The 15,372-nt window shown below is 41.8% G+C and overlaps 1 protein-coding gene across 3 annotated transcripts in view; it reads left to right on the forward strand.

Annotated features, from left to right (window-relative positions):
* Positions 1–14,384, forward strand: part of cip2a (cellular inhibitor of PP2A) — a 37,580-nt gene extending 23,196 nt beyond the window's left edge. For all 3 annotated transcript variants that reach the window (XM_061239988.1, XM_061239990.1, XM_061239989.1), the window contains exons 18-22: positions 9,399–9,595; positions 10,770–10,883; positions 12,319–12,401; positions 12,914–13,053; positions 13,801–14,384. In XM_061239988.1, the coding sequence (XP_061095972.1) occupies positions 9,399–9,595; positions 10,770–10,883; positions 12,319–12,401; positions 12,914–13,053; positions 13,801–13,950 (684 nt within the window). In that variant the 3' untranslated portion in view covers positions 13,951–14,384. The remainder of the gene's footprint in view (positions 1–9,398; positions 9,596–10,769; positions 10,884–12,318; positions 12,402–12,913; positions 13,054–13,800) is intronic.
* Positions 14,385–15,372: the final 988 nt, after the last annotated feature.

A 15,372-nucleotide genomic window follows, 5' to 3' on the forward strand; every position in this document is an offset into this window, starting at 1 on the left:
GGATAGGAGGATGGAGTGGTTGACTGTGTCAAAGGCCGCAGAGAGATCTAGAAGGATCGGGACAGGAGAGGGATTTTGCTTGTGCAGCCTGAAGCAATTCATTGACCGAGAGGAGTGTAGTCTCCATTGAGCCGGCCACGTCTAAAGCTGGACTGGTAGGAGAGATTAAGGGATTGGGTCGAAGGTACATGTGGTTAGGAAACATCAGTGTTCGTGGGGAGAGGGAAAGTGGAGAAACAGGGCAGGCACAGAGAGGGTGCGGGGCAGAGTGGCGGTGGTGGTCGTGAAGGAGGACTGAGGTGGCGGGGGAGGTATGCTGAGGAGAGAAGAGAAGGAGAGAAGAGAAAATGGAGAACAGTTGACAAGGGTTAGAAGTGGACTTATACATTTTGGTTTGATGGTAATCTACCTTGGTGGTGGTAATGGCAGAAGACAATGCCATCAGGAGAGACTGGTAGGAAGAAAGGGTCAGATGGGTCTTTGGATTTCCCCCACTTCTCAGCTGCTCGTAGGTGTAGAGTGTCAAGACATCCATGGACTGGGAGGGGAAGATCGTGCAGGCCTAGGGACAAGAGGACAGAGAGAGTGAAGTGCTGAGGAGAGAGAGGAAAGCAGAGCGGAAAATGCACGGTTCAGGAGTGCCGCGGTTGGCTACTATTGCCAACCAAATTGGGAGAAATTTGGAAAAAATCTGAAACCAAAAAAATTAGAGGAGCAGTTCCTCATGAAGATCAGGTCAAGGAGGTTGTCAGGCTTGTGGGTTGGGGTGCTGCAGGGTGAGGTCGAAGGAGTTGAGTAGTGGTTGGAAGGCAGCAGACTGGGAGACTTCCAGGTGAACGCCTCTGGAAACAAGGCGAGTAGGGTGTCAAGCTCATTGAGAACTTCCCAGTGGCCCTGGAGGTCGATAACCAACAACAATATGGAGGTTAATGGGGTGGTGATTGAGACATTGTGGTATTCAAAAGTGGATAAGGATAGGTCAAAGAGGGGGAAAACAGAATTTCCAGGAGGGGGAGATCGCCATACCAGTAACACCACCACGGCCGGATGTACAGTGTGTGAGAAGGAGGATGAGAGGGCAGCGGGGGTGGCAGTGTTCTCTGGTGTAATCCAGGTCTCGGTGAGGCATGAGGAACTGTAGGGACAGGAGGGAGGCATAATCAGTAATGAAGTCAGCCTTCCGTGTGGCAGACTGGCAGTTCCATAGCCCCCCTGCAACTGTGAAGTTCTCACAGGGGGTCAGGGGGGGACAGCAGAGGTTGGAGGGCTTCCGTCGTCATAGAGGGCCACGACACTGGAAGTGCCTTCTGTAGGGGAGAGAGCAGACTGGAATGGGGTGCTGACGCACTGGGAGGGCTTTGCTCTGAGCATACCTACACACCCTGTTGATTGCCCAGTACAATAATTGTTTGATTGCTAAGGAATTTCACTGTTGCTAAGAAAATGACAGTGAAAAATACACATAGTATTGCACTGATACGAAACCGCTGATTTAAATAACAACATCCGGTATAGTAATTACAATAAATTGCCTAAAGAATCACAGTCTACAGTATGATTACACACACTTTTCCCCATAAATCTGTTTACTTTAGCATATGAATGGTATTACAGGATAGCTATAGGTTATTTTTGCACATATATAATTCTAACATTTCATACACAGTTTGCTTTATATCTGGATTAGAATCTTGGTGACATTCAATGGTTATTTCATAGAGAACATAAGAGCACCAGTTTAACGAGACAGCTATCATTACCATTCCCTGTTTCACATTATTTGGGTAATAGACCGCACATCACAAACGATCTCCACAGGGCAGGGGTGAGGCTATCTGAACTGTTGGGGAAGTGAAGTTTAAGGTGAAGTACAGAGCAATTTTAACAGCCAACACCCTCGTTTAACATTTGGCACAAATATTTGATTTAATTTATTAATTATTACCAAAAGATATCAGTTATCAAATCAATTGCAAAATTATTTGATAGGCAGAGCAACCTGTTGGATCAACATATATCAAACTGCACAACTCACAAGGAAATTGTGATTAAGATTTTATTAAGATAAAACATAAAAATCAATGTCTAAATCTAATGACAAGGGAACGACCATAAACAAAGAAGGAACAAACAAAGACATGTAGGAGGCACAAGAGAAAATAATGAAAGAAAGTGCCAAACCCCAGCATGTGTCTCTCAAAACAGACCCACGAAACTGAAATGAAAGTTTCAAAGATCAGAAGGCAGATCACATGAATCTTCCTGAAATCATTGATGGAAAAATATGAAAATTGCCACAGCAGCTGTAAGACTCCACAGCAGCAGTATCACCCCTTATGTTCACTCTCTTGACTCCCTGGACGTGTCACGGTGTGTCACGGTGTGGCATTTGGCGTCTGCCAAATGCCAATAATGTAAAAAAAGCCAACCATGTGAAGGAAGGAAGGTTTTATCTGCTTAAAACAAAAGGAGGGGAGAACCTTGCCCTCAGAGGGGCAAAACTGGAAACTGGGAGAGGCAGAATTGACTTAGCTGAACTGGCAATCTACTTATTAAAGTTACCTTTTCTTGTTAGAAGCAGGGCTGAGCAGTATGATATTTTCATTCAATTTTATATTCAATATAATATTGTGATTCATGATTTTAGTCTCTTTCTAAGGAGACCGAACATAAACCTTCTAAATGATACTCAAGCTCAGTTATTATAGTATACCTAAAGAAAGAGTTTCCTTCTGCTTCCAACAACAAAGGTGATACTTTTAGACACATAATTGCTAAATACAGTCAGTTGCAAACTACACCTTCAAGAAAAACGTGTTCCATGTAACAAAACCAAATTGCACCTCTTTGGTTTCTACTCGAAACTGGAATTGCTTCTAAAATGCAGATTTCAACCATAAGGATGCAACAACATGATTTCAGTAAGATCCTAACTTCAAATTAAAAGGTCTTTGTTCCTTTCAGCATGTGGAATGTTGGGCGGCAGGGTTGGGTGGGGGAGTGGGCAGCTATAAAGTAATAAACTCTCAGCGTGGTTTTTGTGGAGGGGGAGGGGGGGCAGTGATAGAGACAAACCAGACAGCATTCCACATGATTAAAACGGAGCAGGCTACTTCAGTAATGTGAACAATGCAAGTTTGCTAAAATTATTTACAAAAGGTTTCACCTGCGTCTCAATGCCAATAATCAAAACTAGTTACTGACACAACCAACCGAAGAAGGACAGCTCTATGGAGGCTATACCACAAGACGCAAACCACTCGCCAGTAGTAAGATTTTGGAAGGCGGGACTACAATTTGCGAAGAACTACAGAGATGAGCCACAAAAGTTCTGGAACGAAGTTATATGGACTAATGAGACCAAGATTAACCTCTACCAAAACAATGGAAAGGCCAAAATGTCATGGCTTGGCTTGCATGGCTGCTTCTGGAGTGCACTCACTAATCTTTATTGATAATGTAATTAATGATGGAAGCAGCAATGAATTAAGAAGTCTTTTAGAAAGTTTTAGACTGGCCAAGTCAATCACCAGACCTTAACCAAATTGAGCATGCATTTCACCTCCTGACGATTGAACGCAACACCCCCCCCCAAACCAAACCACAACTGAAGGAGGCTGCAGTAAAAGCCTGGACAAGCATCACAGAAGAAGAATGCAACAGTGTCAGTGGGTCGCAGGTTTGATTCAGTTATTGCAAACAAGGGATACTACATTACATTAATGGCATTTGGTAGACGCTCTTATCCAGAGCGACGGACAGTTGATTAGACTAAGCAGGAGACAGTCCCCCCCTGGAGCAATACAGGGTTAAGGGCCTTGCTCAAGGGCCCAACGGCTGTGTGGATCTTATTGTGGACACCGGGGATCTAACCACCGACCTTGTTGGTCCCAGTCATGTACCATAACCACTAGGCTATGTTTTAAGTAGTTTAACACATCAAGGTGTAAATACCAGGAAATTAAAAGCTAAGATTCTGAACCCTGGTGATGTCAATGGGTCACAGGCCTGATACAGTTATTCCAAGCAAGGGATATGCTACCAAATATTAAGTGTTATTTGCTTTCATTTGCTTAAATACTCTATATTCTATTACTCTGTATTCTGTTCCAATACTTTTGCTTACCTAAAAATTGGGTGGTCTGATACCAAAGGTGCTGTGTTCTGAGTAGTTTAACACATTGAGGTGTGAATACCAGGAAATAAAAGGTAAAATTCTGAACTCTTGTTTGTTTTTATCTGAACCCCATATGTATTCAGTGTATTACAAAAACAAAGGAATTGGCCTTGCTGTTCCAATACTTTTGGAGGGGACTGTATGTTAGTGTTATTAGTCCGAATATCAGTGTTTCATAAGAGACCTTCTTGGATTGACTTTTGGATTGACGCTCGCAGTGCAAAATGCGCCTGACGAGCGTATGTTGGTGTGGTCGCAGTCTGCCTGAAATGAATGCCTTATTTACAAAGGATACAGCTCATTACACAATCAGCAAATGGTACTGCATACTATTTGTACTATATATTTTGGCCCTGCGTACACATTTTGTGAATGAGGCAGATCTTAAACAGCACAGTTAACGTGTGTAATCTGGTGCCACGTCAAATTATATCCAACGCAGGACAAAATATGTGCATATTCCAGCTGTGGCACTATTGTTGTTTGAATTGATCTAAAATGCAAGATGTAATGTTATAATGAGCTTGACTATTTCTGGGATTGAATGGGAACATTGTGTGGTAGGTTCATACATTATTTGTATGGCTAGTTGTTTGTCTCAGATGTCTTTCCCCATTTGTTTTGGAGGATAACTTAAATCAAAAGACACAACCCTGTTTTTATTATTTCAGCAATTACATAAGTTAGTAGGGTCCAGCCCAGTTCTCATTCTCAGTAGAACAGCTGGCTGACATCTGGTCCCTCTTTTTTTATTAATCCCTTGTTGAAAAACCTTTGCAAAATCTTTAAATCATCACAGTTCACAAGAATTTATTTTTATTACATTTTGGTCCATTTGAATGTCACTGCAGAGCATTTTGTGAGTGCCAACACATTGGCAGCTAAATTATTTAGGTATAGATCACTTCTGCTCATGTGGATTGTTAAATTGCAGTATTCCACTAAGAACTGTGGCCATGAAGGGCATTACGCTTGTAGCCTACTTCAGTGGTTTTGCCCTGGTAAACTTCTCTTGCAAAGGGGAAAAATGATGTGGGTTTACTATCAAAATGCAGCTGAAGCTATTCAATCCCCCCTCTCTTCTTTTTTCCCCCCCTCTGTGTTTTGAGTTAAGGACTTTCACTGTAAGACTAGCAATGCGATTTGGGAGTTTTAATGCTTATCAGATGCTGTAATGCTTTACAGCTTATATCATAATTCTTGACTTCCCTGTTTTTTTAACCACACTTTTGAAGTTGTGTTTCCCATATTGCTACTTAATCTGGTGTAATATCAAATGTTATTTCTGGTGTATGTATATGTATCTATAATAGATATTAACTGTTTATTGGGGGCTCAAAGTATCTTATATATTGTGCATTGACTTAATTTCTGACTGGTTATAGTGCAACAACACCCTACCCTGAGTAGATGCAGTTATTTTGTTGTTTCCATGGGGTGTTGGTGTCTTATTATATCTTTAAATGCATTTATTTTGCTATATCAAAATACCCATTTCTATAGTTTAGACCTATCACATTAATTATTTAATGAATCAGAGGTGTAATGAGTACACAAGGGGATGGAACAGAGGACTTTCTATTTATTATTTATTTCATAGTCTTACCTTTAGTCAAGTCCAATAATGCTTATTAGTAGTTTATGTATATATTACCTGTTAAATTAGCATTTTCTTAATTTAAAATTGTCATTATAGTCTACTTCTTTTGCTGTCTCCTAATGTTTATAAATGTCTGGTCTGGTTGATCCACCAGACAATTTGAACTGATTTACAATATGCACTCCCTGTACCAATGGCCTAACTTTTGTAGTTTGCAGCAATTCTATCTCTACATAATGATTTATGATCCCTGCTACTGCCTGTACCTTGGATCTATCTAACATTTCTGCATCCATCACTTTTTCTCCAATTATTATATTATACAATGTTATATTATAATCCTATTATAGTTATTATAATCACATTATAAATAACACAGTACTGGTCAGACCCACAACACAACAAATACCTCAACAAATATTCCAACAATAATCAGCCTGCTACTTGCTGTACACGTTGCATACGATACAGACATTCGAGACAAGCTCTTCTAGCCTCTTTGCCTCTACACGAGTGGTCTTTTATTTTTTTGCCTGCTAGTAACAGCTGCAGGACTTTTGCCTCTCCTGAAATGTCTTGTGCCTTCTCTTTTTAAGGACTTTTTCCAATACTAAGTTTTGCCTTTCAGCTACCGCTGGAGGACAGCCTTTACTCCTTGAGGACTTTTGCTTCTCTTATATAGGACTTTTACCTCACCTTGAGGACTTATTTCAGCACTCAACAGACAACAAGCAACAACTGAATACCAGAAAACAAGACTTGTAGAGTTTGTCCCCCGTACTTCCCCCAAGGGGAATTTTTGCCAGCGCATGTTCCTATTAGATGCACCAGGTCTTTCCCATGCCTTTATACTCAAAATTAACTGTTCTTTTATCCTCTTGTAATTTCACCTATAAATAGCATGTCAATCTCAGCATTACCTAAGGATGTGGTAAAGCAATATACTCACCGTCCAATGCCGGATATGATAAGGGGCAAGGGGGTGGTTGGTGAGGATCCTGCCGACTACCCCAATTGTTGAGCTGAGGAATTTCTCCGTATAATGACCAGGCACGACCAAGTATATCCAAGAAGAAACAGATTTATTTCTCTGCAGAAAGAGTCCAGTTCTTACACACACAAAGGTGATCAAACATGAACTGAAGAGGCGGAGGCAGTCTCCGCTATATTTAATCAAAAAGTGTCTTGCTAATACATAGATTATCCTACCTCTGATTGGTGCACAGTTAATACATAAGCATAGAGTGTAATATAACAATTTACATAATTCTACCTCTGATTGGTACATGATAATACATTAGCATATAGTAAAATATAACAAAGTCAATGATTAGTTAGGACTTATCGTATAGCATGCATATTGTATGAGTACACACACACACACACACACACACACACACACGCACTTGCAGGCTATATTTTGACTCCTGGCTGGCATTGGGCGGCTATTCTTCTCTATAAGTGTGATTATACAATGACAAAACACCTTTCCCTTCCCTTCACTGGAAATCGGGAGGGGCGCTGATACACTACACCTCCACGGGTATCATGTACCTGCACAGGTGTCCTATACTACCCGTGTAGTATCCTATACTAGCGCATTCTAAAGACACTGGCTGTGTCTGAAATGTCACTAATCACTAACTATTAAACTAGATTGGCTGTCAGCCATCATGTTCTAGTGTCCAAATTCAAAAATCCAATTTTACTCACATTTTGAGGGCACTAGAAATATCCCACAATCCACCGTAAAATCTAGTGAACAACTGTGGTCATTAGAAAGGTGGATACGAAACCACAATGCTTTGCAACCAGCATTTTCCCTAACTTTATGATAGTGTACACAAACCTTTTTTTCATTCTCATTTTAAGCTGTGAGAGACAATGGCGTGGTCCAGGAGCAATTCAAAGTAAAGAATAGCTCTTCTGGGTTTTGCCACGTTGATGACAAATGCGTTTCCATTGGGCATTATAATAAAGTACAACTACCCTAATAAAACCTAATATACTGTATTCATTATCCAATAATTCAAAACCCTGTTCATCCAGTAAGTGGCACTGTTTGTTAGCTAGCTAAAACGCTATAATGTCTTTTAGTTGACAATTAATGTTATGTGTAACGAACAAGTAAGTTACATCCAGTCTATTGAATTAAAGCGCCAACAGCATTATTCTAACCCTGTGTTCTGTTTATTTTTCGGATATAAATGTATAGGGCGGATGTGTTGTAGACGTTTAGTGCAAATGTGCTCTTTTACATGTCCCACACCTAAAATAATGTTTTAAGGACCGGCTATATAAGTTTGTTAATGGTTTTTTGGCTATATGCAGCAGCGCGTTGCATTACATTACATTATTGGCATTTGGCAGACGCTCTTATCCAGAGCGACGTACAACAAAGTGCATACCCATAACCAGGGATAAGTGCGCTTTTTTTTTTTTAAACAAACAAATAAACAAACAAACAACAAAGCAAAAGTGACCAAACTTAACTATCCAAATACTGCTTACTTAGCCAACTAAAAATACCGAAACACAAAGTAAATCACAAAGACAACAATTAAGGTTCACAGGGAGGTAGGGAGGGATGGGGAGAGGTGCTGCTTGAAGAGGTGCGTCTTCAGTTTGTGCTTGAAGGTGGGGAGAGATTCTACAGTTCTGACCTCAACGGGGAGTTCGTTCCACCACCGTGGAGCCAGAACAGACAGTAGTCGTGAGCGTGAGATGGAGGTTCGGAGAGGGGGAGGTGCCAAGCGGCCTGTGGAGGCTGAACGAAGACGTCTGGCAGGGGTGTAGGGTCTGGCGATTTTTTGTAGGTAAACTGGGGAAGACCCCTTAACTGCTTGGAAGGCTAGCACCAATGTTTTGAATTTGATGTGAGCCATGACAGGCAGCCAGTGGAGGGAAGTAAGCAGGGGGGTGACGTGTGAGTATTTGGGAAGGTTGAAGACCAGATGAGCTGCTGAATTCTGGATAAGTTGGAGGGGTCTGATGGCGGACGCTGGGAGGCCAGCCAAGAGGGAATTGCAGTAGTCCAGGCGGGACAGAACCATCGCTTGGACCAGGAGCTGGGTCGAGTAGGGGGTGAGAAAGGGGCGGATTCTCCGTATGTATAGGAAGAACCTGCATGACCGGGTCACCGCCGCAATGTTCTCGGAAAGGGACAGTTTGCTGTCCATCACCACGCCGAGGTTCCTTGCACTGGGTGATGGCCTGAGTGTGGTATCTCTGAGGGAAATGGAGAGATCCAGATGGGGAGAGGTATTAGCAGGGATGAATATCATTTCAGTCTTACCTGGGTTGAGCTTTAGATGGTGGTTGTCCATCCAGCTCTGGATGTCACTCACTCAGTGACATCATGTTGCCTACGTGATGACGCCGTTTGCAAAAGATGACTTCTGCTCTCCAAATTGACTTTATTTAGTAAGCTATATAGCACACTATATGGACATTCACTAGTTACGGATGAGTAATTGGTGAATAGCAAGCCATTTCAGACACACCGGCTGTAAATGCACATGTACATGATAATACCCTTACACAGATGTGTATTCACGGGTAACTACACACACAATCAGGTGTATGCACACATACAGAATGCGTGAATGTGGTGATTGACAGGCGCGGAAGCTGGCGTCCCTGCTGAAGGAGGCAGAGCGGAGGAAGGAGGAGCTGCAGGGGGACCTGAGCACTCAGATGCTGGAGGCGGAGCGAACAAAGGCTGACATCGAGCAGCTGCTGCAGCACAACACCCGCCTGCAGACTGACTCCCAGGAGCACCAGAGTCTAAAGGGCTCCTACAATGAGCTTCTGCACAGGTACCCTACACCAGCACAGGTATCATATACTAGCACAGGTATCATACATCAGTACAGGTATCCTATACTAGCACAGGTATCATACATCAGTACAGGTATCCTATACTAGCACAGGTATCATACATCAGTACAGGTATCCTATACTAGCACAGGTATACATCAGTACAGGTATCCTATACTAGCACAGGTATCATACATCAGTAAAGGTATTCTACTACCTGTGTGGTACGCTACACCTGCACAGGTATCATATACTACTTGTGCGGTATCCTGTACTAGCTCAGGTATCCTACACCTGCACAGGTATCCTATGCCAACACAGGTACACTACAATGACAAAGGTATCCTATACTAGCACAGGTACCCAACACCTCCACCGGTATTCTATACTAGCACAGGTATCCTACACCAACAAAGGTACACTAAAACATCACCTGCACAGGTTCACCACACCTGCAAAGGTATCCTATCCTAGCACTGGTATCATACACCAGCACAGGTATCCTATAATACACAAGTACCCAACACCTGCACAGGCATCCTACACCAAACAGGTACACTACAATGACACCGGCATCCTACACCAAACAGGTACACTACAATGACACCGGTATCCTACACTTGCACAGGTATACTATACTAGCAAAGGTATCATAAACTAGCACATGTGTCTTAAGACTGTACAGGTATCATATCCCAGCACAGATATCCTATACTACCTGTGTGGTATCCTATACTAGCGCAAGTACCCAACACATGCACAGGTATTCTACACCTGCACAGGTATCCCATACTAGCACAGGTATCCTACAACGACGCCCATATCCTACATGGCACAGATACACTACACCTGCATGGGTATCATATACCTGCACAGGTATTCTATACTACCTGTGTAGTATCCTATACTAGCACAAGTACCCGACACCTGCACATAAGTATGCTAAACAATCACACTTGTACACATTTCTTGGCCAGTGGGAACAGGGCAGGGTAACCTCATACCAGTTGCACTGCACTGCTGCTCTGAGAAATTTAAATGTAAGACATACAAAATAAGTAATGTTTTTAATGTGACCTTTGTCATGTAAAGCTCTCATAATAACTTTAATGTGTCCTTGAGGATATATCAGCTGTCAGTATACCTCCTATGCTTTCTCTCTGTGTCCTATAGGTATAGTGAGTGTGAGAGGATGCTGAAGGAGCTGCAGACTGCCCACATCTCTCTGAACAAACAGGCTGATACTCTGAGAAAGCAGAACGAGAGTCTAAAACTACATCAGGACAGGTGAGACTCAGCAGAGGTGGAGGGGGAGTCAAGACAGGTGTGAGACTCGTGGGTAGAATAAAGCAGTGTCTACACAATGAGCAACATGGTTGATAGGGTTCTCAATTGTACTAGGCTGAGGATGGGCCAAAGGTCTTGGAAACGCCAAACTTTTTCAATAACAGCAAAGTATATCAAACACATTTTTGCCATATAGCCTATCCTCTCATTTCTATAGTTGACTATACTCATGACACTGATGATTATTATTTGTTATCTTGCATTATATCTATCCTTCTCTTGGTGGATAGCTATATCTAAAATACTGGAAAAAAAGTGTAGTGTGCCTTATTGATTCAATAGAATCAACAATGAAAAATGCATTTCCCCAAAAACAAGCATCACAATGATTGTCACCTCTAGTTTAAAATTTGCGCCTAACATATGGATGGTGTCTATGGCCAAAACATAACATTTTGGTGTCATCTGACCATAGCACTCTCTTCCTGTCATAATTCCAATGAGGTTTGGCAAATTCCTGATACTTGATTTTGTTTATTGTGCTCAGTAAGGGCTGTCTTCCACCCTGCCACCCTTCCAAAGATTGGTGTAGCGGTGCCATTTTATGCTTCTTTTTGAGACTTTGTCCCCAAGATGCAACAAATCTCAGCAATTCTTTAACTGTGATGCTTGGGTTCTTTATGGCCTCCCTCACCATCTTCTTCACTGTCCGTGGAGTCAACGTGGCAAGTTTGCAACCATTCCATTGGTACAATAGGTAATTTCGGACTTCTAACGGTCAAGAGAGCAGCAACAAATACGCTCAAACCACAACACTTTTTATCCCTCCCCTTCTCTGTGAACACACTGAAGTTGAAACACCATTGGCCGTGGCAATTAGAACCAATTTTCAACCAATAAGCTTGAATTATTGTACAGCTAAATGATGTTTTGATAGTGCCGGCCCGTCAACTGCATATTTTGAAACCCTGGCCTGGACTATAAACACAGGTAGAGGGTGAGTCAACATGTCAGTAAGCTTTTTTCAATGATAGGAAGGGATTTACAATGGTTTTGAATTATGGATGCCGGGACTGATAGGCCATGGCATTCACATGACAATTTTGAACATATATGGCTAAATGTTTTGATCTCAGATGGCAACAAAAAAACAATGGAGTGAAATGCTCATGTATTTTGGGTTGTTACAGCATAGTAGAGGTTTGTTCAACAGAATGAAACAACCTATCATTTCCATGTAGCATTGATTCACACCTTGTATGAATTCTAATGTCAGTAGTGCTCAAAACATCTTCTAAATACCGTAATTGTCATGTATAAATTTCATTGTTCATTGGTTAGTCAGTTGTGGGAAATTAGTTTAAAAAGTGTCAATATTCTCTGGGGAAGAATCATTTTTGGGGTGATGAATGGCAGCTGATTCTCTCGCCCTCAGACTTCTTACCCAGCTGGCAGAACAGGAGGAGCAGATCAAAGGCCTCGATTCAGACCTACAGGAGAGAGGAGGAGAGATCTCAGGTACACATCTTGCGCCATTTTTTTCAGGCTGCTCACATGCATCAATTTTTTCCTCTTTAGGTTCACACATTACATTACATTATTGACATTTGGCAGATGCTCTTATCCAGAGCGACGTGCAGATGATTAGACTAAGCAGGAGACAGTCTTCCCCTGGAGCAATGCAGGGTTAAGGGTCTTGCTCAAAGGCCCAATGGCTGTGCGGATCTTATTGTGGCTACACCAGGGATCGAATCAGTGACCTTTTGGGTCCCAGTCATGTACCTTAGCCACTACGCTACACACGCTAGTACCCTGCTGTAAAATCTATCTATGCCAGCTTGACCAGCTTGACAATTAAGCTGGTCAACCTGGCCTTAAGCTAGTCTTGCTGGGTATGAGCTGGTCAACCAGCTAGTGCTGGTAGCTGGTCCGCTATCAGCTGTTTCAAAACCTAGCTTGAGCATTTTTTTCTACAGGTTACCTGTGTGTTCTAATCTGACCTCAAGGCTCTTCTCTTTGTGCTGGCTCAGACTTGCAGCAGGAGTTGAAGCGGCAGGACGAACGCTCCAAAGAGAGGGAGCGAGAGAGGATGGACATGGAGGACACCATCGACGTGCTGAGGAAGGAGCTTAACAAGACTGAGCAGGCCAGGAAAGATGCCAGCATCAAGGTGAAACTTCACATCAGCAGGGCATCATACTAAACACCAGCTGAGGACCACCCTCTCAAATTCACTCACTCATCTGTCTGTATAAACAGCATTTAAAAAGATTATGAAATCAATGGGAAATTGTTTTTCATGAGACATTTGGCAGGTAATGGAATATTGCTAAATGTTGATTTATTAGTAAATTATAAGATTAATTCTAACGGTAAGAGGCTACCATTAGAATTATGGCTATAATGTTGCTAGTTGGGTTAACAGCCAGCTTGGAATTCCACTAACATAATGTTTAAACTATAGCTTGACAATATAATAGGGGTAGCAAAGTTGAAGCATGTGAATTTTCAAAATACACCATTGCGGAAAACTAAAGATCATAGAGAACAGCTGTTAGTTCCACCTTTGGTAAGTCAACAAATCATGAGAGTAACTATAGCAGTATCATTTGTGTGTTTCCCTGCACACATGAATCTGAATTTGTAGTGTTCTGTTCCAAAGCTCTGTAATGCAGTATTGGGGTGAGGACTGGGTTTAGGGCTAGCCACCCCCATACCATGAAAATTATTTGCACATTTTGTATTATTGGTAATTATTATAAATGATACACATGGAGCGAAGCAACCTTTCTTAGTGCCCTGTGTACCAGCTTACACAATGTGGATTAGTGAGAAAGTGTCTGTGTTTGGGGTGGTGGAACTCGAAAGGGCTGTAGGCACAGATTGAAGATGGTTGTTTTCTGCCCCTGTATCACAGGCCTCCTCCCTGGAGCTGCAAAAGTCGCAGCTGGAGGCCAAGCTGCAGAAGAAGGACGAGGAGCTGAGTAAACACGGTCAGATGCTTGCTATGATCCACACTTTTACTGGTGGAAAGCTGAAGAATGAAACCGTCAACCTGTCTTTGTAATGCACACACAGACATGCTGAAATGATCAGCTTGTCCCAATGACTAACCACCCCCTCCAACACCACCACCCCAAACTACATGCATGCAGACACACACACAGTCTCTCACACACCCACACACACACCCACACATAGTCAAGCTGTTCATAAGCAAAAAAGTTGTTTTTGCAAGCAACATTTATTTTAAAATTTAACTTATTGTAGCGTCCTTGCTGTCAGCAAACTCAATTTTGAATAGTTAAAATCTTGCCTTCATGAAAACATTACCTGCAGTGATATGCAGGATTTAATATTATCAGTACCAACCTGTATTTGATTATTACAGTTGTGTGACAGATGTTTTATAAAATAATTTTATATAATCTTGTTCACATCCATATCTGTGTTTTATATTTGTATTATTGTTGTCTCTTTTAATAAATGATTTGGCTTAGACTGAATGTTTGACTGAAGTGATTTGTTAATCAAAACCTGGATTTCGCCCCCAGTAGGTCGTACAGTAAAGAAAATACAGGAACAGAAAAAATGACAAAATTGCATGGTGTTGGGAAGATTTGACTGTAATAAATATCACCAAAAGAGTGAGTGGGAGAGTGTGTGCTCAGGTAAGATTCACTTGGTTAAACACACACACACACACACACACACACAAAGTATAGGTTTTATGATTTTCTGATTGTAGATGTTTCTAATCTGACCTTAATTCTGTCTGCAATTTGTAAGTGGTTTCCGTCAAGGTTACAGTGGGAGTGAATGAACTTGCATATTGTTGCATTGTGAACAAGAGCTGCGACTCTAAAGGCCCACACATATTTTCATGTTTTTGAGCTTTTCATATCATCATGGAGCTTTTGATTTGTGTGTGAAATTTTGGTAGAAGTATTCATATTGTAGGGTCTTGCTATTTTTCCGAAATGTTTACGATTTCTCATGTGACGTAACATGATTTGCATCGTAATAAGCTCTCTGATAATGTCAGAGAGCTGACCACAGGAGGCAGAGGGGGAGGAGGAATTGGAGTCTGGGGGCATGTAGCATGTGTATTTAATCACGTCCCGGGGCATACGGAGGAGGAGTCATTATTTTGCAGTGGTCTCTACCCACCCACATTCCCTTTCCTAGGGAAAGGGACCTGAACCACCCTAGGATCGCTTTTTCCTGTTCCCGTTTTTGCTTTCTTAATTGTGTTTTATCTCCTGTTCTACAATTTGCTATTACTCCTCCCATCTGGTCGCATATTTCTCTATCAAATGTACCACCTTTTGGCCATTTTGTGGCCATTTTCTTAGTCCTTTTTGTCCATTTATCTAAGATAGTTTCTATCTCCTGTTCACATTTAGGATATACTCCTGCGATTATATCAACCGGCGTTTTCTTTCCCCTTTCCATTATTTTATGCTTCCCTCAATATATTTATCATTAT

The sequence above is a fragment of the Conger conger genome, chromosome 4 (assembly GCF_963514075.1).
Source record: "Conger conger chromosome 4, fConCon1.1, whole genome shotgun sequence".
NCBI classification, from domain to species: domain Eukaryota; kingdom Metazoa; phylum Chordata; class Actinopteri; order Anguilliformes; family Congridae; genus Conger; species Conger conger.